This window comes from Lissotriton vulgaris, chromosome 11, assembly GCF_964263255.1.
Source record: "Lissotriton vulgaris chromosome 11, aLisVul1.2, whole genome shotgun sequence".
Taxonomy (NCBI): Eukaryota; Metazoa; Chordata; class Amphibia; order Caudata; family Salamandridae; genus Lissotriton; species Lissotriton vulgaris.
Genome location: NC_141699.1, coordinates 721,334,755 through 721,359,428, shown reverse-complemented (window position 1 = coordinate 721,359,428; position 24,674 = coordinate 721,334,755). Strand labels below are relative to the sequence as shown.

Sequence of the window (24,674 nt, the reverse complement as noted above, 5' to 3'; positions counted from 1 at the left end):
AAATCTTCATCCAATCCTAGCCCTTCAAAATAAGGCAGAGGATACAGCCGCAGGTCTCGGCATCTGTGTATGCCCAGCCTGCTACGCGTCGTCTGGAATAAGGATAGGGGAAGCGCCAATGGTGGGTGACAGCTTCGTCAAGGGTCTGTGCTTCGGACACGATGTCGAGGAAGGTCGAGGAGGTACGACTAGCGCTAGACCGGATCCTAGAGGAGTCATGGACGCTGGGCCCAGAGGAGACGCAACCCAGGGGATATCCTTCCGATGAGCCTGCGGGCCAGAAGACACGTTGGCAGGGTTAGGCTGCCCAAATATGGCGCATAGGTTGTCATAAAAACTTTTTAACTGGGCGGGGTCGCTTCCGGTCTCAAAAAGGTAGGGAAAGGCAGAACAGACCTAGGCACCCGCTCCGCAGAGTGGGCCCTCGAATGCCAGGACTCCTCTGTCTCGTCAGGTGAGGGATGGGGCGAAATCAAAGAATGTTCCGGCTTCTAACGTTTTTTATGGTGCTTCTGACCTGACCTCAATGACCATGGGCCCGATTCACAGAACTAACTTAAGACAAAATCCTAAACTTATTACCATTTTGGTATTCACAGAAGGCACTTACTCATTTTGGTATTCACAGAAGTTAGGAGTTTTAACTTTAGGACTCCTAAATGCCTTCTGTGAATACAAAAAGTCTTAAAGTTAGGATTTTTCTGAGTTTAGCAGTAGTAAAGTTAGGAAAATATTAAGACTTTCGGTATTCACAGAATGCATTTAGGAGTCCTAAAGTTAAGACTCCTAACTGCTGTGAATACCAAAATGAGTAAGCGCCTTCTGTGAATACCAAAATGGTAGTAAGTTCAGGATGTTGTATTCAGTTAGTTCTGTGAATCGGGCCTTATGTGTGAGAGGAGGAAGACTTAGAAACCCTCAGAGAGGCACTTGGACCTTCCTCTCGACTGAGACTGGGAGCGGGAAAGATCTTCGGGGGGAGATCTCAGAGGTACCAGATGCCAGGCCACAAGCAGCATTAGGCACTGCTCCCTCAAAGCTTTCGGCGGCATGGCCTGGCAATTGGTGCACGACTTCGGGTCATGGTTGCACTCCAGGCACCAAAGACATGCAAGATGGGGTCCAAAAAAAATCTGTCAAAAAATGACAGGGGGTAGCTCTTTGACAAATCTGCACTGTCTAGCATGGAAAGAAAAGAACCAACGTCAGCGTGCCGAGGTGGTGCCTATATAGACGATGTGGCCGTCACAACAACGAACCAGATGCCTACCATGGCGAGCAAGGGAACTGCTATCAAAAATCTTTCGGACCCAGCCTGACGCCTGGGAGTTCTAAAGTAAGGAATCTGCGGCTAGATGTCTCTATCACATATGCACTCACATCCTACATACAGTCCATCACGAACATCCCAGAGTACTCGTCCCAGGAGGCAAAGATCCTACTTACCAATATCAAGGACCACAAACTGTTATTTATCAAATGTTGCTGCGTAATCTACCGGACCTGTTAGTTGGGGATGAGGAAGGCATGGATCTCTGACCTGGGTTCACTGGAAAATTAGGTCTGAATTGAGGCAGTGGCCACCCCAGGGAGGTGTTGATAGCCTCCCAATTCCGACTAAATTCAGCTTAAGCGGTTACACCGCACGTTCCTCACAAGGACAAAATTGTTTAAAATGGGGCTGATTTTAATATAGGAGTTTGTCTACACTGGACATTGCACGAACATGGAGAGACAATGGCCTCCTTGTCTTCTTGTCTGTAGCCCATCTGTCGGGTGATTGGCCACCGGTATGATCAGTGTAGGAGTGCGTGACACCCAAGCTTATTTAGCAAGAGGGTGTCCTCAGAAACATCATAAAATAAGGAAGGAGTGGGCCAGTCACAGAGAGATACTGATGGAACCCTGTCCAAATAAGGGCAATGGTCAAGGGGGGGGGGGAAGACACGCACTTTCATAAGGCAGCAGCAGACTAATCACAGGGGATGGAGGAGCCCTGGATCTGTCACTAAATTTTGCTTCTCAACTCTGTATGAACCATCATAGCTGCCTAACTGCCAATCAAATGTTTATTGTTGTGGCTCTGTTTTGCCTTGCCATTGGCTTTGTGCCAACATGGGGGTTGTGTGGTTAAAATCAATTAGTAAAATTAGTTAACTTGGGGTAGCTCTTCCCAGATCTGCCCTGACTGGTATGGAGAGATAAGAACTGACTTCAGCGAGCTGTGGTGGCACCTATATAGGCACAGCACACGTCACTTCCAGTGTGGACAATGACAAGTGGTGGCACCTATATAGGCACCGCACGCGTCACTTCCAGTGTGGACAATAACAAGTGGAGCTGAAAGACACCACCTACCGATGTACAGGGGAATTGCTCAAGACTTTCTTTTCGGATCCAGTCTAATGCCTGGGGAGAATTCTAAGGTAAGGAATATACGGCTAGAAGTCTCTATTAGATACTAGAGTTAGTTATAAACTAGGGGCACCTGCCACAATGCTGCTATTCAAATAGCTCTCATATTTCTCCATTACCTAGGTGACAGTTAGGAACACACATGTAGCCATCCAACAGCTGGCTTGTTTCAGAGATACTAAAAAAGACTATTCATGTTGACTAACACAGGAATGTGATCCACTCAGTTTTAAACTAAAATATTGTGAAGAACAGAGCCTGGCCTAGTCAATCTGCTCAAACCTGAAAACAAACAGCTTGACAACTCTGACTAACAGCTAGGCAATGTTTGAGGGAAAACTATTTTACCAAAAATGGAGAACGAATATTTAAGAGAACATGTTGCATATATTCAGAAGATAAAAAACGGAGTGCATTCAGGAATGGTGTGAGTGATTTTGCATACAAAGCAAATGAAAACTTTGCCCAATGGGGTGATCCCAACGCAAAAAGGCAATTTTTGTCCCTGTTGAAATAATTTGACAATACAGTTTGGTGGCGGTATTAGACTGCTGCAACCACAAAAACATAAGTGAGTACATGGGAACTCTGAAACCGGGGTAACTCTTATCTAATTAAAACAAAATAAATACATTTGAATTACATTAATTTAAAAAGTTGGGAATCTGGAGCATACGTCTCTGGCTTTTAGAGACCATACTCATCACACTCAAATGAATGTGTATGTAGTAAGCTGACAAAATTTGTGAGGATGAAAACAAAGACATTCATCAGAGGCACACCTTGGGTGTACATTGATACCTCAGTCTCATTATTGGTGTCAGTATGCTTCTCTTTGGTGTGCTGCTTGAAGAGTCTAAGTGTAAGCACTAAACCTAACATGTTGAATTTATAGTTCATAGGCAACTATTAGCTTCTTATATTGTCTTGAAAGAAGCACAATTAGGACTATGCTACTTACCAGTATGCATCTGTTCTTGGCATGTAGGGCTGCTGACATTCATATCTGTGCATAGATCGCCGCCTAGTGTTGGGTCCGGATGATTGCACTTTGTTGTCCTGGAAGAGTCTTCGAAGTAACACGAGATAGGTGACTCCTCCCCTGGACTAGAGTGCGCATGGGCATCTTCTCCATCCTCAGATTGTTTTTCGCCATTGTGGCAGAGATGGAGATAGGAAAGTAAGAGATGGCCATGCAAAAGAAAATGCTGCAGCTGCGACAGGCACTGGGGAGGAGGGCGGGCGATATGAATGTCAGCAGCCCTACATGCCAAGAATAGATGCATACTGGTAAGTAACATATTCCGTTCGAGGCATGTGGGCTGCTGAATTCATATCTGTGCATAGACTGTATAGCATTATCTCCTCTAGCGGTGGTTACCTGTGCCAGCTGCAGCAGTTTGAAAAATAGTTTTGAGGACAGGCTGGCCTAAAGCAGCTTGCTGTTTTGCTTGCATGTCTACACAGTAGTGTTTTGTTAAAGTGTCTATGGAAGTCCATGTGGCTGCCTTACAAATGTCTTCAAGAGGAATATTCCCTAGGAAAGCCATGGATGCCCCCATTTTCCTTGTAGAGTGTGCTCTTGGGGGGACGGTTAAAGTGTGTTTGGCCTTTTGATAGCATATTTGAATGCATTTAACTATCCATCTGGCTATTCCTGACTTTGATATTGGATTTCCTTTATGTTGTGGTGCAAAAGCAACAAATAATTGCTTTGTCTTTCTAAATGATTTTGTTCTGTCCACATAATAAAGCAGAGCTCTTTTTACATCTAGTGTGTGTAGGGCTCTTTCAGCTACTGACTGTGGATTTTGAAAGAATACTGGCAGTTCTATTGATTGATTAATATGGAAATTGGATACGACCTTTGGTATAAACTTAGGGTTTGTTCTAAGAACTACCCTGTTAGCATGTACTTGCATGAAAGGTTCTTGAATTGTTAGTGCTTGTAACTCGCTAACTCGCTTGAGTGAGGTAATGGCAATCAAGAATGCCACCTTCCACGTTAAGAATGGCAGCTCGCATGAGTGTAGAGGTTCGAAAAGAGGTCCCATAAGTCTGGTAAGTACTATATTTAGATTCCAGACTGGGGAAGGAGGGTGTCTTGGAGGGATCACCCTTAAGACCGTCCATAAAATCTTTGATTGCTGGTACTCTAAACAGTGAAAGGTGTTCCCGTTTTGAAGGTATGCTGCTATAGCAGCGAGGTGTAGTCTTATCGAAGAGTATGCTAGGTTGCAACTTCTGAAGATGCAGCAGGTAACATATAATGTTTTGTATGGAAGCATCTAATGGGTTGATTTGGTTATTGTTGCAGTAAATAACAAATCTCTTCCATTTAGCAGCATAGCACGCTCTTGTAGTTGATAGTCTTGCCTCCTTAATGATGTTCATGCAGTCTGGAGGCAAGTTAAGGTATCCAAATTCTAAGACTTCAGGAGCCAGATCGCTAGGTTCATCTGATTGGGATCTGGGTGTCTGATTTCTCCATGGTTCTGAGTTAGAAGATGGTGTGCGAGGCACAGCCTTTGATGAGGATCTACTGAAAGCTCCAGGAACGTTGTGTACCATGGTTGTTTCGCCCATGTGGGAGCAACTAGGATTAGTGTGAGTGACTGTTGCCGCAGTTTGCGTGCCACCAGCGGAATCAGCGGTGCTGGGGGAAAAGCGTACGCAAATTTGCCAGACCAGTTCATCCATATCGCATTGCCCTGTGACAACGGATGTGGGAACCTGGCGGCAAAGTACTGGCATTTCGAGTTTTCTTTTGTGGCAAACAGGTCCCCTCACCAACGACCCCGCCACCGCCAGAGCCAACCTTCATGAAGGGATGAAAAAGGTAGCCGAATGGATGAAGAACAGCCGCCTGAAACTGAACTCGGACAAGACGGAAGTCCTCATCCTGGGATCCTCACCCTCCGCCTGGGACGACTCCTGGTGGCCCCCCGCCCTAGGCAGCGCACCCAAACCAACAGACCACACACGCAACCTGGGCTTCATCCTGGACTCCTCCCTCTCCATGACCAGACAAGTCAACGCCGTCTCCTCGTTGTGCTTCAACATCCTGCGCATGCTACATAAGATCTTCCGGTGGATCCCCACCGAGACCAGGAAGACGGTCACCCAGGCCCTCGTCACCAGCCGTCTGGACTACGGCAACTCCCTCTACGCCGGAACCACCGCCAAACTCCAGAAGAGACTCCAGCGGATCCAGAACACCTCAGCAAGACTCATCCTCGACATCCCCCGACACAGCCACATCTCCGGACACCTGAGAGACCTGCACTGGCTCCCGGTCAACAAGAGAATCACCTTCCGCCTCCTCACCCACACACACAAAGCCCTACACAACCAAGGCCCAGGATACCTCAACAGCCGCCTCAACTTCTACGCTCCCAAACGCCAGCTTCGATCGACCGGCCACGCCCTCGCTGCCGTCCCCCGCATCCGAAGAGCCACCACAGGGGGACGGTCCTTCTCCTACCTCGCCGCCAAGACATGGAACTCCCTCCCGACCCACCTCCCCCTGACCCAGGACCACCTCGCCTTCAGGAAGCAACTCAAGACCTGGCTGTTCGAGCAGTAGCGGACCCCCCTCCCCTAGCGCCTTGAGACCCTCTGGGTGAGTAGTGCGCTATATAAAAGCTTTGATTGATTGATTGATTGATCTCTGGGTGACCCCACTCTTTGAAGAATGGCTGGAGAACTTGAAAGTGAATCTCCCATTCGTGTAGTTGTTGGCTGTGCCTGCTGAGCAGGTCTGCTATCTGATTGTCTTTCCCTGGAAGGTGTTCTGCTAGGAGAAAAATGTTTTTGGGAAATGCCCACTTCCATATGCTCTGTGCCAGGTGGGACATCTGTGGAGTGTGTGTTCCTCCCTGTTTCTGGATATAGTACATTGCGGTCATGTTGTCCGTCCGGATCAACAAAGTTTTGCTGTACAAGTATTTTTGGAATGCTTTCAGGGCTAAGAATATCGCTAGCAACTCTAGTTGGTTGATATGCAGTTTCTTTTGTTTGGTTGTCCAGAACCCTTGTACTGTGTATTAAAGGAGATGGCTCCTCAGCCTGTCAGTGATGTGTCCGCTGTTAGTACTAGTTGTGGAACCAGCTCTTGGAACAGTCGCCCCTTGGAAAGGTTTTGTGGGTCCACCACTGCAGAGAGTTGTGAGCGCGACTGTCTACCAACACTAGGTCTTTTAGTTGTCCTTGAGCCTGGTTCCATTGCCGTGCTAGGCATTCTTGCAATGGACGCATTTGAAGTCTGGCATGGGGGACAATGAATATGCAGGAAGCCATCATGCCTATGAGCTGCATGAAGACTCGAGCTGGCAGAGAGTGTTGTGGCAGAAATTTGCGAATGAGCATATGCATGCTGGCTATCCTCGCTGAGTTTGGGTATGCCTTTGCCACTGAGGTATCTATAGTGGCTCCCAGATGGGACGGTTGCAGATGCGATTTTGGGTAGTTTATTGAAAACCCTAGGCTGTCTAGCAGCTGAAGTGTTTGAGACGTGTCTCTTGCACACTGTTGGTACGATTTCGCATGGATGTGTTGCCTCATGAGATGTGCAGCTACTGTCGGAAAGCATTTTGTAAACACTCTTGGAGCCGTGGTTACCCCGAAGGGCAGAACCTTGAATTGGTAGTGTTACCTTCTATTGTGAACCTGAGATATTTTCTGTGTGCTGGATGGATGGGTATGTGAAAAATACGCATCCTTGAGGTCCAGTGTTGCTAGGAAGTCTCCTAGTTGTAGCAACGGGAGCACTTGCTGTAGTGTGATCATATGGAAGTGCTCCGACAGTATGTATTGATTTAGGGGTCTGAGGTCCAATATTGGTCTGAGGGAAACGTCCTTCTTGGGAATAAGGAAGTATAGGGAGTATACTCCTGTCCCTTGGTGTTGGAAAGGGACTGGCTCTATGGCCCCCATTTTCCAGCATGTATTTCACCTCTTGTTGGAGCAGGGTGATGTGTTCTTTGGACATAGGACGGTGTCTGTGTGATGTATGGTGGGGTAGAAGTGAGTTCCAGGCAATAACCATACGGGATAATTTGTCTCACCTACCTGTCCGTGGTAATTGCGTTCCAGACAGGTAGGAATTGTTGGAGTCTGCCTCCGACCGGTTTTAGGTGGTCTGGAGGTAGTGTGATGAAGTCACTGTTTTGTGGAAGTGGAGGCTCTGGTGATATTGCATCCACGTCCTCTTCCCTTATTATTGTTGCCCCTATAACCTCCCCTGTTGGAGTTTTTGGTGAAGGAACCTTGTGTGTTGCCTTTGTATAAAGATGACGTTTGTGAGGTATTGCCTCGTGTAGCTGCCCTGTATGAGGAGCGTCGAAAGTAACTTCTATGTTGCTGAAACTGCAATGCACCCATTGACTTTGCGGTTTCTGTGTCCTTCTTCATTTTATCTAAAATGGTGTCGACAGCAGGGCCAAAAAGAAAGTTCTGATTGACTGGCTGGTTAAGATTGGTGGACTGTACTTCATTCTTAAAGCCGAAATACTCCGTCATGCATGTCGGCTTAGTAAAACGCTAGTGTTAATAGACCTGGCTGCGGTGTCGGCTGCGTCAAGCGCACATTTGATGGGGGCGTTTGTAATGAATTTTCCCTCCTGTATGAGGTCATCAGCTTGGGCTTTAAAAGGCTCGTGTAGGTGTTGCATTAAGCTTTCGAGCTGGTCATAGTGTGCCCTGTCGTAACGAGCTAGCAGAGCTTGTGTATTCGCAATCCTCCATGAATTGGAGGCCTGTGCTGCTACCCTTTTACCTGAGGCCTCTAGTATCTTAGATTCCTTATTGGGGGGGGGGGGGGTGCTTCCCCCGTTGTCTGTGAGTTGGCCCCTATGCGTGCATTAGCCACCACTAGTGAGTCTAATGGTAACTGCCGTCTGATGTAGGTAGGGGCTGTAGGGGCTGCTCTATACTTCTTCTCAATCCTGGGATTGATTACCTGTGCCCTGGCTGTATCTTTGAATATGTCAGGTGCGTGTTTTAACACTCCCTTTAACATAGGAAGTGTTCTGACACTTTTTTCTGAAGTAGGGAAGGTGTCAAATAAGAAGTCTTCTTCCACAGGGTCATTATGCATGTCTATATTGTGGTACTGCGCTGCCCTGTCTATTAGTTGGTTGAAGACAATGGTGTCATTAGTAGGTGACGGCTTAGTTGGATAAGAGTATACATCAGGGATGGGATGGGTGTTATAAGGGTCAGTTGGCTCCTCCCAAGTTTCATTTTGGGGGTCAGGATATTGTGGATAATCATACTCAGGCTGTGGATTCTCCCCTGTGTTCCCCTCATTGTCCCCATAGTGAGAAGGAGAGTAAGGAGCAAAAGGTGTAGTAGGCATAATGGGATAGAAAGGAATGACGGGTCTAGAGGGAGAAGTCCCAAAGTCCTTCTTCTTTAGTGGAATAGGGGAATGAGAGCTAGTGTCCAGTGGCCTCTTCTTCCTGTGCAGGATTGTGACTTTACCAGTCTCAGGATTAATATATATTTTTGCCTGGTCGTCTGATGGATCTGGATGGAAGAGTTCTTCCTCTACAGTCCTTGGTTGTGTTTTTGACTTTTTTGGGTCGATAACACCTTCTGCCTCGATGACTTTTGGTGCCTTAGTGCTTTTTTTCGGCTCGGCCCCTTTTTTCGGGTCGACTAGTGATTTTCGGGTCGACGAGTGATTTTCGGGTCGACCGGGTCTTTCGGTTCGACACGTTTCTTGTGCTCGACAGGCTTTCTTGGTTGACTGTCCTTTGTCGAGTCAATGGTCTTTTGGGATCGACTGGAGTTTTCGGAGCACTTGTCTTTGGGTCGATAGCCTTCTCCGGCCGGGTTACAGGCTTCGATACAGCATCCTTTCCGTCGGCGACCTGTGCCGGGTCGGCGGCTTTCGGTACAGCTGGCTTTTTCGGGTCAACGACCTTCTTTGGTTTGGCGCCCTTCGGCTGGGTGTTCTTGTTCGGTTCGACGACCTTCGGGTCAACGGATTTATTTGGGTTGACACCCTTTGGCTGAACGGCCTTTTTCGGGTCGACGCTTTTCTTTGGGTCGATGCTTTTGGGCTGTACGGCCTTCGGTTCGACGCCCTTCGAGTCGACAACCTTTTTGGGCTCTAGAACCTTCTTAGGGATGACGTTACTTGGCCCTGGGGTCTCTGAAGGCTTAGGTTTCGGTGCCGAGCTGGATGGCGGGCTGGCAAATGTTTTTTAGGATCTTGGCTAAGGCCTTTTGGCGATGCCTCGACCGGAGCCTTCGGTAACGGGGTAATTGGTGTCGGGGGCAGTGTACTCACGATTTGCCCCGGTGGGATGTCGTCATCGGAGTCAGAGTAGTCCTCGACGGTGACAATCTCTAGGTCCGAATCTGGTGCTTCTAGAAGTTCTTGGTCATTATCGAAGATGTTGTCCGGTTCTGGTGCCTGTCGCTGCGTCTCTTGCCTAGCGGTCCGTCGAATCTGTATAGTTTTTTTTGACCGAAATTGGGCGCAGGCTGGGCAGGTTTCTTCCTTATGGTCTGGTGAAAGGCACTTGTTGCATACTGAGTGTTTGCCAGTATGCGGGAACTTGGAGTGGGATTGTGGGCACCTTTTGAACGGGCTTCTTTCCATCTACAGCAGGCCCACGTGGCGTTGTAAAGGGCCAACGGCCCGCGTCGACGACCGAGTCGAGATGGAAAGCTGGATCGAGTCAAGAGGTACCAAGCACGAACAATACCGTCGAAGTCGAAGGCCTTTTGGCCTTTAGAAAAGTTTTGTTTTGATTCCGAAGTTGGAGTGAGAAGTAACATCCGAACCCAATGGCGGAAAAAAGCAATCTGAGGATGGAGAAGATGCCCATGCGCACTCTAGTCCAGGGGAGGAGTCACCTATCTCCTGATACTTCGAAGACTCTTCCAGGACAACAAAGTGCAATCATCCGGACCCAACACTAGGCGGGGATCTATGCACAGATATGAATTCAGCAGCCCACATGCCTCGAACAAACAGTTTCGAAGTTATTATTTCACTGAATTATTTCACTCATGTTACAAAATAAACAGTCATGTGTATTCAATATTGTGGAGGCTGCTGCCTTACCGCACCAGATGGAAGAGATGACACTAAGAGTATTTTTATAACATATTTAAAGTTAAGTGCTAATTCAGTTCAACTATTGCATTTGTTTCATGGGAACTTGCTATTATGTATCGCTGTTATTTCATTTCTGATGTGATAGCACTTCATCATCTACATTAATAAATCTTATGACACAGCTGATGCGGGTTGAGGCCTGAGCATGTATATTTCGTGTAATCTTACGAATAAGCCTGTAATCTCAATTTGCACAGTCTGAAATCTGAGTTTTATTTCTATGGGATGAGCCTCTGACATCCAATTAACCCCAGGGCTGGGTCTGTGTTAAGCTAAAGTGCTCTGTAAAGCTTATTTCCAAACCTGGTTGCCCAAAGAGGTTTATATACGACTATAATGCTACTTGGTAGGGGACGGCTGGAAAAAATTAAAGAAGCAGGTTGATAGAAAGCAACAAAAGTTGACTTAAATACCCACTGGTTTACTCATTTAAAAAAAAATAAGTTTGGCTTCCTTATTCGGTTGAATTCTCCCCACCCACAAACAAACACACTAAAGTGGATCAGGTATGCCTGACACAGGAAGAAAGTACTGTAATATTTCAGAAGACACCCTTCAAAAAGTCCCTGAAATCCTTAAGAATATTGCTAGATGCGCGATTTCAAACATTCATTGGTGCAGAACCTACTCAAAATTCTCAAAACATCAACCACTCTAGAGCAAAGTGGAGACAAGACACTCAATCAAGAAATGTTAGGTTGCTGCTGAAATGCAAAAATGCTATGCCCACAAGTAAGTGTGACTAGTAACAAGCCTGTATTTAGATTACCTCCTATAATGGGTGGCTTCAACTGACTGAATGTAGGACTACTTCGGTTTTCTTTTTCCTCCAGGAACTTGCTGTACACTTGTTTGATCTCCTTGTCGTAGTCCTGCCATTCCGGGACAATACGTACGGCTGCCTGCAGTTTGGGTTCCTTTGTTTGAGGGTTATTGCACTGTAAGAGATATAGCAGTACAAATACTTTATTGGGATAGGCATTTTATTATTGATATGTACTAAGTATCAGTCTCATCAAACAGACCATGAAGATCTGTAGAAAATAGTCAAAAGGATAACTTCAGGAATAGAGAGACAGAGAAGACATGAGAATGTAAGTTAAAGCTCTGTGAACAATCCCACGCTGATGAACGAGTTACTTACCTTCGGTAATGATGTATCTGGTGGCGACAGTCTAGCCGCAGATTCCTTAACAAACAAGTACTACTTGTGAAATTATATATCTGTAAGAGACATTAGTTAGTGATAGATTCCTTACCTTAGAATATCTCCAGGAGTCAGACTGGATCCAGAAAGTTTTGCTTAGCAGTACCCCTGCGCGTCAGTAGGTGGCGTCTTGCGGCTCCGCGTCCGTCACTGGCATCGTCGGCGCCGAGATGACATTATGGAGAGTACTTAGGCACCACCCATGTGCGCTGATGTCAGTTCTGTACACGACTTTCCGCGCCAGGAACGCAGAGCCATGCAAGATACTGACCGTTGGTGCATAAAACTAGGGCCCTGAAAGGGATGACCTTAACCCTAATAATCAGTTCGCAGAATGGGGAGGATGGGAGGGGCGGTAAGGAATCGATCACTAACTAATGTCTCTTACAGATATATTGTTACACAAGTAGTAACTTGTGTATCTGAAAGAGACACGTTAGTGATAGATTCCTTACCTCAGAATAGATACCCCAGCAATACCAACCACAGTGGTGGGTCTGCGAACAAAATTTCACCAGGAAGTCACGGAGAACAGAACGGCCAAAGAAGCAGTCACTCCGGACCGGACTGTCAAGGCAGTAGTGCTTCGTAAACGTGTGCAGTGAGGCCCACGTTGCTGCCTGACATATGTCCTGCAAGGGATCGCCGCGTCCTAAGGCAGTAGTGGCTGCCGTTGCCCTGGTGGAATGGGCACGCAGCCACAGAGGAGGCTCCTTCTTGGCCAAGGAATAACATGCTTTGATGCACAGAACGACTCACCGGGAGATGGTCCGTTTGTGCACTGCCCGAGCTTTTTTGGCACCCACGTAGCCAACAAAGAGCTGATCCTCTACCTGGAACTGTTGTGTACGCTGCAGATACAAGGCAAACGCACATTTTGGGTCCAGACAGAGCAGCCTCTCCTCATCCCTGGAAGGATGAGGAGGGGGAAAGAAGGTGGGCAAAGTGATGGTCTGCCCGATTGTTAGATTTGGGGGTCGCTGGTTGGCACAGGTAAATACTTGTGACAAGCAGGGACCCTCTCCTCTAGTGAGGATAAGGGGATCACCCTCTAATAACCCCTGCTCACCCTCTAGGTAGTGTGGCGCAAGCAGACAAGGCTCGTCTCAGAAGCGTTTTATAGGTTAAGCATTTGTGAAGCATACAGTAACTCAATGATAACACCACAAAGGGATACCACACTAGGATTTGTATAAAAATAAGTATTCTTTATATCAAGGCTTAGCACAAGACCAATAACGTAAAAATAGGCCACAATACTATTTTAGGAAAAGAGTTCTTTTGTTACAAAAATGCGTAATTCAATAGTCTGTGCGAGTCTGGTCTCTTCGTTCGACCCTGCGGGGATGAAATGTAGCTACAGAGTCAAATGCGCGAAGCGGACACTCTGGTCCGATGCGCTTCGGTCACAGAGGGCGAAACGTACACAGTACCTTAAAAATGCGTCCAAAGGGGACGAAGAGCTAGCAGGAGTGAAGGCAAACCAGGGACGGTGTCGGCAGCTTTCAGAGTTGAGTCCGGCTCATTGCAGGCGTCTCAGAGCGAGGCATCGGCGCAGGACTTCGGGGAACAATGCGGACGGTCCGGGTTTCTTAGGCGTCCACTGTGCGCGGCGTTGATCCGTGTCGTGCCTCCTAGCGGGGATGCCTTGGTGATGTGCACTGGTACGTGTCGTACGTACGGGCCGGAGCTGCCGGGGGACCTCACAAGCGCGGTGCACGGCGGCCGGTACGCTGCGAGCGTCTGGGCCATACTCATCCGTGCGGTGCACTCCGATCCCTGAGCCAGCGGCAGGAGTACGGCGAGTCAGTGCGGCTTGAAGGGGGGAGGAGGAAGCAAGGTGCGGGAGGCCCTTGGTGAACGGTGCGAGCTACGGCTCGAGTTGGGAGCAGAGTTGCACGGTGCGGGCGCCAGGCACGGACTTCAGAGCGGGCAGGGGTACGAGTCTTGGCAAAGTCCAGTAGGTTTAGGAAGGCAGGAGGAGTCCAATAGTCCTGGGACTCCGTTCAGGGGGCAAGCTCAGCCACAAGCCCTTGGAGATAGTTGAAGCACAAGTTGATTAAGGTCTCTTCAGTCTTTCCTCTCCTTTCACAGCAAGGCAACCACTGCAGGCCAATCCCTCAGGTCAGGGACAGCACTCCTCCTGGCAGCTTTCCCAATTCCTTCTTGTCGGGCAGAGGTTCTTCTTGGTTCAAGCAGGATGTAATTTCTTGGGAGTAGGGCCCCAATATTTATACCACATTTCTTTTGTTCTTTGAGGCCAGGGGGCCTTTGCCTAGTTCAGTCCAGTTTTTGAGCACTTTGCTTACAGGACTCTGGCTTGTCTTTTCAGTGTGCAGGGCAGAGACATCAGACGCTCCACAGGAGGTGGAGCAAGCATTGTGGTGGCAGAGCACAGCCCTATTCAGAGTCTAGGTGTCTAGCTGCACTCATCCCACCCATCTGGCTGTAATCTACCTATTCACGACCTGGCTGCCCCAGCCTGTCTCCTAGAATTCCCCAGCCCTGTCACTCACAGAAACCAGACAGCAGATACACATCCTAGCAGAGGCGGGCTGAAAAGGTTAGGCAAGCAAATACCAACTTTCTAAAAGTGGTATTTGAAACATAGAATATTAAAACAACCTTTACTAAAAAGATGTCTTTTATTATCCTGAGTACAGGCATACCAAACTCGAATTTCTACCATGTTCCCTGAGTCTGTTGGGATCATAGAATGTAACAATTCCAACAGCCCATTCTGGCCTATGAGAACAGGTAGCCTTACAATAGTGAAAAACGAAAATGGCGATAATTCACTATTAGGACATGCCACACACATCAGGGCTTGTCCTACCTTATACTTACAATGCACCCTGCCCATGGGCCTACCATAGGGGTGACTAATATGAAGTTAAGGGAAGGTTTGGGGACTGACAAGTAGGTGCACTTGCCCAGTCAGCATGACAGTACCGGACTGCATGCAGGTTCTGCAATGGCAGACCTTAGACACATTTTACAAGGCTGCTTCTGTGGGTGGCACAACCAGTGCTGCAGGCCCACTAGCAGCATTTGGATTTACAAGCCCTGAGCACTCCTGGTGCACTTTACTGGGGTCTGACAGTAAACCAAATAAGCCAATCATGGAGTCCAAACAATGTATATATTTTATACAGGGAGCACTTGCACTGTGGCACTGATTGGCAGTGGCACAGTGCTCTGAGCAGCTAACACCAGCAAAACACATGAGGCACAGTAACTAAAAAGGGAAGGGAGACCCACGCCAAGGTGCCAGGTCTAACACCGATGTGGAAGGGCGTGACAACCTCTGGCAAGAAAGAACAGGTCCTTAGAACCACCTTGTCCAGATGAACTGAAAGTAAAGGAGGTTTGGAAGAAAGAGCCGGGAGATCACTCACTCTTCTGGCAGAGGTGATAGCTACCAAGAAAGCCTTCTTTAAGGTGAGAAAACGTAAGGGACAGTTAGGAAGGGGCTCAAAGGGAGCGCACATCAGTTAAGTCAAGACAAGATTTAAGTCCCACTGAGGCATTATGAAGGGTACGAGTGGAAACATATGCGTAATGCTTTTAAGGAAACAATTAACGACCGGGGACTTAAAAAGAGAAGGCTGATCTGGAAGCCGTAGAAAGGCGGAGATGGCTGAAAGATAACCTTTGATAGTGCCCAGAGCAGAGCCCTGCTGGGCCAAAGATAGAAGGAACAGAAGGACCTCAGAAACAGGGCAGACAGGGGATCCACAGTCTTTGCTGTGCACCATGCCACAAACCTGTTCCACCTGCAGGCGTATACCGTTTTGGTGGAGGGATGCCTGGCTGCCAGAATGACATCACAGACTTTGGGATGAAGATCAAAAGGTGTCAACTGTCGCCTCTCAATCTCCATGCATGGAGGTGGAGAGGCTGGACAGGTTCGGGTGGAGGACCGTCCCCTGCCGCTGCGACAGAAGATCCTCCCGAAGAGGCAGACGGATCGGGGATCACGCTTATACTGAGTAGCTTGGGTTACCATACTCTTCGAGCCCATTCCAGAGTCACAAGAACGGCTTGGGCCCGGTCTCGCCTGGTCTTCTTCAGCACTCGGGGCAGAAGTGGTACAGGCGGAAAGGCATACAACTGACCGCTATTCCACTTGCGACGTAAAGAGTTTCCGAGCGAGTGCCGCCTTGGAAATTCCAACGCGCAGAACTGATGACATTGCGCGTTCTCTTCGGAGGCGAACAGACCTAACCAAGGCTTTCCCCACTGCAGAAAGAGACCTTGTGCCACGTCCGTTCGTGATTCATCCTGCACTGGCAGCTGTGTTCGTTCGCCCTGGCGTTCAGGGAACCTACCAGGTGTTGAACCACCAGGGTGACGCCTTGGTGTTCCAGCCATGTCCAGAGGCGCAGAGCTTCCTGACATAGGGTTCATGAACCCACCCGCTCTGTTTGCTGCAGTAGCACATGGCAGTGCTGTTGTCTGTGAACACCTGCACTACACTTCCCCGGACAGAGGGAAGGAATGCCTTTAGTGCAAGCCGGATCACCCGCAGCTCCAGAAGGTTGATGTGGAGCCGGGACTCCGCCGGAGACCAGAGGCCTCTGATCTCCGCCTCTCCCAAGTAGCCTCCCCATCCAAGGAGGGACGCATCCGTCACCACTATGTGCTCCGGTTGGGGAAGGGAGAGGGATCTGTCACTGACCCAAACGCGATTCGTAAGCCACCACTGCAATTGTCGTGCAGCGCCCTCCGAGATCTGAACATGATCGGAGAGGTTGCCCTGATGTTGCGCCCGCTGGAACTTCAGGTCCCACTGCAGAGCCCGCATATGCCATCTGGCATGTGTCACCAGCAGGATGCAGGAGGCCATCAGGCCCAGAATCTGTAGAGTCATCCTGACCGAAACCCGTGATAGAGCCTGAAAGATCTGTGAGCCGTGACCACCGCCATCACCTTTGTGAACACCCGAGGGGCACTGGTAAGGCCGGAGGGGAGCACGGCAAACTGAAAGTGCTCCTGGCCTACCGTGGACCGCAGGTAGCGCCGGTGGGCCAGCAGGATGGGAATGTGAAAATAGCGTCCTGCAAGTCCAATGCTACCATCCAGTCTCCAGGGTCCAGGGCAGCCAGGACCTGAGCCAGAGTCAGCATCTTTAACTTCTCCTTCCAGAGGAAGCGGTTGACATCCCGGGGGTCCAAGATGGGGCGCAGGCCAGCCCATGTCCTTCTTGAGGACCAGAAAGTAGTGGGAATAACAACCACTACCTACTTTCTGACCGAGAACGCACTCAATGGCCCCCTTGGCCAGGAGGGCTGTGACTTCCTGTCGGGGAAGAGCCAAATGATTCCCTGACCTGCGGTGGTACCGAGGTGGCATGGCTGTAGGGCAGGACTGAAAGGGAAGGAGGAAACTTGGCAAGGGTTCTGCAGCACCCACTTGTTCGATGTAATTTCGCGCCAGTGGTGGAGGTGGTGGCGGACCCTGCCACCCACCGGTGTGGTGTGCTCCCCGAAGCTCAGATTAGGAAGTCTTGGAGGTGGAAACAATGGGGTTAGAGGTGGACTGACCCGCACGCTGGTTCCCAGATCCACCCCTGCGGAAGCCACGGCTGCAGCCGCGCTGAGGATGGGTCTGCACAGGCTTGTTGGAGGGGCGTGCCTGGGTGCCTCTGCCCTGGCCACGAAAGGAACGAAACCCAGGAGTGGCAGGGTTCTTTGTAGAAAGACCCAAGGACTTGGCCGTGGCCCGTGAGTCCTTAAAGCGCTCCAGTGCACTGTCTGCCTTATCGCCAAAGAGGCGGGAGCCATCAAAGGGCATGCCCATGAGCGAGCCCTGGACATCGGGTGAGAACCCAGTTGAATGCAACCAGGCGCGGCGTCGCAACGCCACAGTCGTGGAAATTGCCCTGCCCAACGAATCAGCGGTGACCAATCCACACCTGATGGCAAACTTAGACGAATCCTTACCTTCAGCAATCGCTTGGGAAAGGACAGCCTGGACCTCCTCAGAACACCGAGGAAAGACCTGAGCAACGGAATCCCACACTGCATCGGAGTAACGGCCCAACAGGCAAACGGTGTTAACTGACCGCAACCCTAAGCTGGCCGAGGAGAACAACCTCTTACCAAACTGTTCCAGCCTTTTAGAGTCCTTATACGGTGGAGCCGTGGGAAAGGCACTCTGAATGACCAGGCTCTCAGGCTTAGGGTGAGTGGTCAGGAAGGTGGGATCACCAGGCGCCGGCGCCTGGTGATGTTTTTATCCACCGGTGCCCCCGTGGCGGGCCGCAACCAATTGCCCAAGAGGACTTCAGTAAGGGCCTCATTGAAAGGAATCAGCGGCTCCGAAGATGCTGGCGCTGTCTGGAGCACCTCCGTAAGGAGGTTGGTTTTGAGGGCCACTGTAGGGAGGTCGAGATTAAGAGCCTTCGCAGCCCGACGCAGCACCACAGTGTAGGAAGCACCGTCCTCCATAGTAGGCAGAGGCAAGGCAAACCCCGGGTCAGAAGAAACATCGAGTTCGCCTGCGTCCTCCAGGTCGTCCACCCAATCTTTCTCGGAATCACATTGCCGGGCAAGAGGGTCCTCGGACCCGTCCCCGTCATCGGCCGCTCTGGTTTAAGAGGGAGCCGGTCGCGGCGGCAGAGGATGTGAAGGGACAAACAGCGTCGGGAACGGTGAGGCCGGGCCGGAGCCGCTCCCCAATGTGGATCCCAGGCAGGAACAAAATTGTCCTGGAACCGGGGCAGGGGGTGGGATAAACGGCACCCAGTGCGGCGCCAGGGGTGGAGTCGAGGGCGGCGCTGGGGCCGGAGCCGGCAGCACTGCACCTCGTGGCGTTGGGGACGGAGGCAGCAGCGCAGGATCCTGTGGGGCCGGTGGCGGAGCCGTCGGGCCAACAGGATCTGGACAAACCTTTCCGGATCCAGTCTGACGCCTGGGGATATTCTAAGGTAAGGAATCTATCACTAACGTGTCTCTTTCAGATTTAGATATTCCTAAACTTAGAATATCCCCGGCATCAAACTGGATCTGGAAAACTTTTTTCCCAGCAGTACCTCTGCACGCCGGGGGGCGTTGTCGCCTGTCTCTGTCCGGACATCGTCCACGGAAGTGACGTCAATGGAGCCATATAAGATCCCCTCGCCGTGCGGACCTCAATTTTCTGCAGTAAAACATTTTCGCGCCACAACACGGAGCCACTACAAAAGCTGTGAGAGTATAGGAACAGTGTCGCAAATAAGAAACAAAAATCTTTAAAACAACAATGATAAGAAGCCATCCCATGTTGAAAAGTACTCGCAGGGACTGAAGGAAGCGAACAAGCACCCACCCCAATAAAAATCCCACCAAGCAAAGAACCGTGCCCCCCTAAAGAGGCAATAGCAGTGGAAATGAATGACATGACAATCAAAGGACAGACCACAGCCACAGGATGGAACTGTACGACAGTCTGTGAGCAAGGTTGCAACTGAAAAGGGGTACAGGACTGAAAAGTTGTGATTTATGGCCAGTGACCAGACTTAAGCAACCGCATAGATGTGGTACCACACCCCCACAATGACCTATGACCTGAGCATAGTCCAATAGAAGCTCAACCCAAGCGCCTACAGCAGAGACAAGAAGACCCCAAAGACATGGGGAGACAAGCGAGGGCGAAGGGAGGGTTACAAAACATGATAAACTCCATGCCAGAAGAACACAGATGGAGTAGTTGCGAAAAAACACAATCTAGGCACCCAAAACGAGAATGGGTGGAAAGCTAAAGTACCCAAGGCAGAATGACACACCCCGCGGTACGTGAACTAGAGCACCCCTTAGGAAGACCATGGCCACCAGAAAGGAGGCATGTTGGTAGAACCCCAACTGAAAAGGGCTTCGCAGAACGAGGAGGATAGGCGGGCATTAAGGAATCTGCGCTAGACTGTGTCTCTACCAGTTACATCGTTACCGAAGGTAAGTAACTCTTTCATCTGATAGAGACATCTAGCTGCAGATTCCTTAACATAGAATAGATACCACAGCTATACCCCATGATAGGAGGACATTTGACCGAACCCCACCATGTTCCCAAAGGAAGCAGACCATCAAGAACGTTGACGGAAACAAGGTGGGGTCCGCCATGCCAGCGCAGCTGATACCAGACCCATAAGGCTCAGTACTGCCAGCATAGCGGACACCAGACCCTGAAGGTCAGGGCGGAGCATGAGCAAGGAAAGAAAGGTACCACAAGTCATCAGAGGACAACACAAGTCCACTGTCGGCCAGACGGGGACGAAACGAAGGCACAGGACCAGAAAAGTCAGTGTTCAAAAGTTCAAATTTACTTTATTCGGATTCCAAGAATCCATAAAAGCACAGTAAAATAACAATTACAACAAAGTAGTAAAATCCATATCAAAGTAGATTAGACAGTTCATGTTAATGCACCATTAACAATTCATCAAATAATTTAGCAAGGATTACATACAGGGTTACAAATATCAGAGATTGGACATCATCTTTCGCGCTCGGTGGCGATTTTCAAGAAAGTGCAAGTGCGGAAAACTAGTTCTTCATTATTAAGAGAAAGCAGCATCTGATAGGCTTTGTCCAAGGAAACAGGTCTATGCTTTTTTTTTTTTTTTTTGGAAGACCTTTATTGCCCGTTTACTCACAGTACACAGCTTCTGGCCTACAACCCCGGGGCCGGCCGCCATCTTATTTTAGTACATTATATTTAACATAGTACACAGCCCATTAGCCGCCATCCCTGGGGCGCGGCGGCATCTCACTGTCACCCTTATGGGTGCGTTATTATCTCAATGCTTATCATAGAGGTCTAATTTTATATTTTAGAACGTTCAACAATAAAATCAACTAGAAGTTACCACATTCGGTCTACAGTTCTTCAAGACATGAGTACAGCTCCCCTACTTCAGTCGTAAATATTGCGTGTTTGATATAGTGACGCAAGTCCGGTATTTCACAGTTTGCTTTTTTCCCTCCTTCATGTTCAGTTACTTCCCCGCTCTCACGCATGCCACTACCACCTCTCCCAGCTTCCCTCCCTCCTTACTTCCAGCGACTTGCCCGATTCGGCTTCCAATGCCCCCCTGCCCCTCCACTCTAACTAGTCCTCCCCCTCTTCCTCGTCTGATGTCAATGTGTCTTCCTCTTCCAGGGATTCACATATGTCCCCCCTGAATGTGTTCCATTGGAGCCATATCCAATTCCACTTACGCGGGCATGCCCTAATGGTATAGACTCTTCTTTCTATTATCATGACCCTGTCCATGTTTGCGCACCACTGTGTCAGCGACGGGGTGTTTGCTGCCCCCCATTTCTGCGCTACGTCCCGTTTGGCGACTATCATTCCTAACGTGGACCATTGTTGTCCATGTCTGCCGAGGTCTGTGGGTTCCCATACGTTGAGCAAGCATTTCCGCGGTTCGGGAATCAGGGACACCCCCAGAGTTTGCGAAATAGTCCGCATAACCTGTCTCCAGAATTCCTGAATGCGGGAGCATTCCCATATGGTGTGGAACAGTGTCCCCCCTCTCTCCGCACCCACGCAGGCAATATGGGTGTTGTATTCTCTGTATTGTGTAAAGCATCATTCGCGTATAATATACCCTATGCAACATCTTAAGTTGCACAAGGCGGAATTTCGCCGATATAGCCACTTCTTTGGGTGCTGCCAACGCCTCGTTCCATTCGGACTCGTCCAGGTCCCCCACCTCCTCCACCCATTTGGCCTTCAGTGCCATCGTCGGGTCCCCTAGATTATTCACTAGTTTGCGATACGTGAGGGATGTCGCATGTTCCTGCATAAAGTCCGTGAGTAGCTGGTCTTCCATGGGTGACGCTTCTGGGATTTTCGTACCACTAGGAATGGCGGTTAATAGGGCATGTCTCACTTGTATATATCTATACTGCTCCGTAGGCCCCAGCTCATATTGCTGTCGCAATTGATCAAAGGGGATCACTGTGTCCTTGTCCCACAAGTCTCCCACTGTGGATAGGCCTATGCTATCCCACAACGTGAAGCCTTTACTACTCCTCAGGTTTCCCAGGGCCTTTGTGTCCCATAGTGGGGTCAGTCTCGTGATTTTCCCCTTCCACCCCAGTTTCGCTTGTGCTTTATGCCATAGTGATGCAGTAAGCTTTGTGGGTCCCACGAGTGAACGTACCTTCCTCTGGTCATAAAGTGGTGTCAGGATGTTGTTGGTACCTAATTGTATTCTGTCCGCCCTATAAGCGGGGTCATCATGAGGCACATGCAACCATTGATTAATGGATTTCAATTGGGCTGCCCAATAGTAGAGTTGCAGATTTGGTAGAGCAATCACACCATCGTACCATCCTCTATGCAATTTAGTCTGAGCTATCCTTGCCGGGCGGTTGCTCCACATGAGGCCAGCTAGTAATGCTGATACCTTCCCAAAGTATCGTGTATCGACCGGGTATGGGGTATTTTCCAGGATATACAGGAATCGAGGCAGGGACTTCATCTTGTAGAGTGCTGCTCTGCCCAGCATCGTCAGCGGCAGTGCCGCCCAGAACCTAACATCTTGCTTCAGGCGTTCTAGTGGTGGTGATAGGTTCTTTTGGAAAAATTCTACTGGGTTTTTCGTGACATGGACACCCAGGTACCGGAAAGAGGTTCTCGCCATCCTGAGAGGGCTGGTGTCGCCCAGCTCTGGGGATGGGCCCTGTAGGACATATAATTCTGACTTGTTCCAGTTCAGAGTATACCCGGACACCCTACCCTGTTCGTCACAAAGCGTCAAGAGCGCCGGTACACTCCGCTCCGGGTCCATCAGGTACACCAGCATGTCATCTGCGTACAATGACACGCGGTCCTCCCATCCCTCTGCCCAGGCAATCCCTTTCAGCAGTGGGGTGGAGCGTATCTGGGTCGCTAGTGGTTCCAATGCGATTGCGAAAAGTAACGGCGATAATGGGCAGCCTTGCCGGGTACCTCGCCTTAGTTGGAACGTCCGAGAGATATGGCCGTTCACTACTACTTGTGCTACTGGCTCAGTATATAGCAGGCGGATCCAGGCCACAAATTTCGGGCCAATACCCATACGCTCTAGGACTTCGAACAGGTATTCCCACTCCACCATATAAAACGCCATTTTGGCGTCTAGAGCCAGTATCACCACCTTTTCCGATAGTGTATCTGCTCCAGCCAGTACGTTATGCACCCTACGTAGGTTGAGGGCGGTGTTCCTATGTGGCATAAAGCCTGATTGATCAGGGTGGATAAGCTGAGGTAAGTAAGCTATTAACCGGGTGGCAAGGAGTTTGGCTAAAATTTTAATCTCTGCGTTGAGAAGGGAGATGGGGCGATATGATGTACACTGCTCCGGCTCCTTCCCGGGTTTGGGGATTGCAACAATGGTTGCCACCCTCTGGTCCACTGGAAGTTTGGCTTTTTCCAAACTGTCTTTATACATAGCCAACAGGGGACCACTAAGTCTGTCCGCCGCAGACTGATACCATTCTATTGGAATGCCATTTGGCCCGGACGCCTTTCCTGGCTTGATGTCGTGAATCGCCCTTTGGATTTCCTCCTCCGTAATATCGGCCTCTAATTCTGCCCCTTCCTCTGGCGTGAGCGTGAGTAAGGGAACGTTCTCCAGTGTTGTTTTTGCCAATTCTGCTGTTACCATAGTTTCTGGCATGTACACCCCCTCAAAATGTTCAGCTAATGCCTCCACTATTTCCTCAGGGCTCGTGTGTATCTTCCCTCGTCTGTCGCGGATGCGCTGTATCCCCCTAGCACTACCTCCCCTCTTGTCTAGCCAGGCCAGCATTTTCCCCGCCTTGTCCCCAATGTCGTATATTCTATGGGCCGTGTCCGTGATCTGAGACACCGTTTGTAGCCTAACGTGTTCCCTGAGTAGCTGTTGTTTTATGATTAAGTTCTGGGATGTATCTGGTGTGGGATCTGCCTCATGCGCCTCAGTCGCTTCTCTCTTTTATGCCCCGTGATAGAGGCTATAGCCTGGCCTCGCAACACCGTCTTATAAGCTTCCCATAGGGTAGCCGGCGATTGGACTGACTCAGTGTTTTCCGCAAAATAGTGGGATGTCGTTGCTTTAAGTGTTTTGCGTAGTTTGGATATTTTGAGGTACAGTGCGTGTATTGGATATATTCTCCTACGTTTCTTTTCTTGTGTGGTTAGTGTGAGTGTGATTGGGGAGTGGTCAGATATCCCTCTAGGGTGTATGTCCACAGTGTCAACTTGTTGTAGCCCATCACCCAGTGCCAAGAAGTAGTCTATTCTCGTCAGGCTATTGTGCACCGTGGAATGGTAGGTGTACTGCCTCGCGGCAGGGTGCGTGTAGCGCCATATATCGATCAGTCCCAGTGCATTCATGAATCTCTGCATCTGTGAGGGGTTCCCCGTTTGCGGCAGTTCCGGTAGCCTATCTGTAAGGGGGTCTATCACTGCGTTGAAGTCCCCTCCTATTATAATATCTCCCTCAGGTAGGTCTAACAGGAAGTTACCCAGCACTGGAAGCGTGACCGAGTGAAGTGCCGGGGGGACATATACTGACACCACATTCAGGAGTTTCCCCTCCCACTGGCCCTGAACCGCTGCGAAACACCCTTGTGTATCCACCTTAGTATTGAGTACAATGAACTGTGCTGACTTCAACAGTATGCCCGTGCCCCTTGAGCCTGTAGTGAATTCAGAATGTACCATCATCTTGTATCCCTTTCTGTCAAGTGCCTTCGTCGCAGTCCCTGTAAGGTGTGTCTCCTGGAGGAGTACCAAGGCTGGTCCCTTCCTTTTCACCGCATTCAGCACCAACCCCCTTTTTATTTTGTGCACCAACCCCCTTTTTATTTTGTCCCCCAACCCTCTCACATTCCATGACATGAGCTGGAGAGGCATTACTTGATATCGCTGCGACCCCTCCTCAGCTATGCGCCCTTGTGTATC

At 49.6% G+C, this 24,674-nt stretch overlaps 1 protein-coding gene across 2 annotated transcripts in view; it reads right to left on the bottom strand.

The window, feature by feature from the left end:
* The window catches only part of UGGT1 (UDP-glucose glycoprotein glucosyltransferase 1), an 849,443-nt gene that overhangs the window by 28,270 nt on the left and 796,499 nt on the right, over positions 1-24,674 (bottom strand). For both annotated transcript variants that reach the window (XM_086943802.1, XM_086943803.1), the window contains one exon: positions 11,319-11,487. In XM_086943802.1, the coding sequence (XP_086799928.1) occupies positions 11,319-11,487 (169 nt within the window). The remainder of the gene's footprint in view (positions 1-11,318; positions 11,488-24,674) is intronic.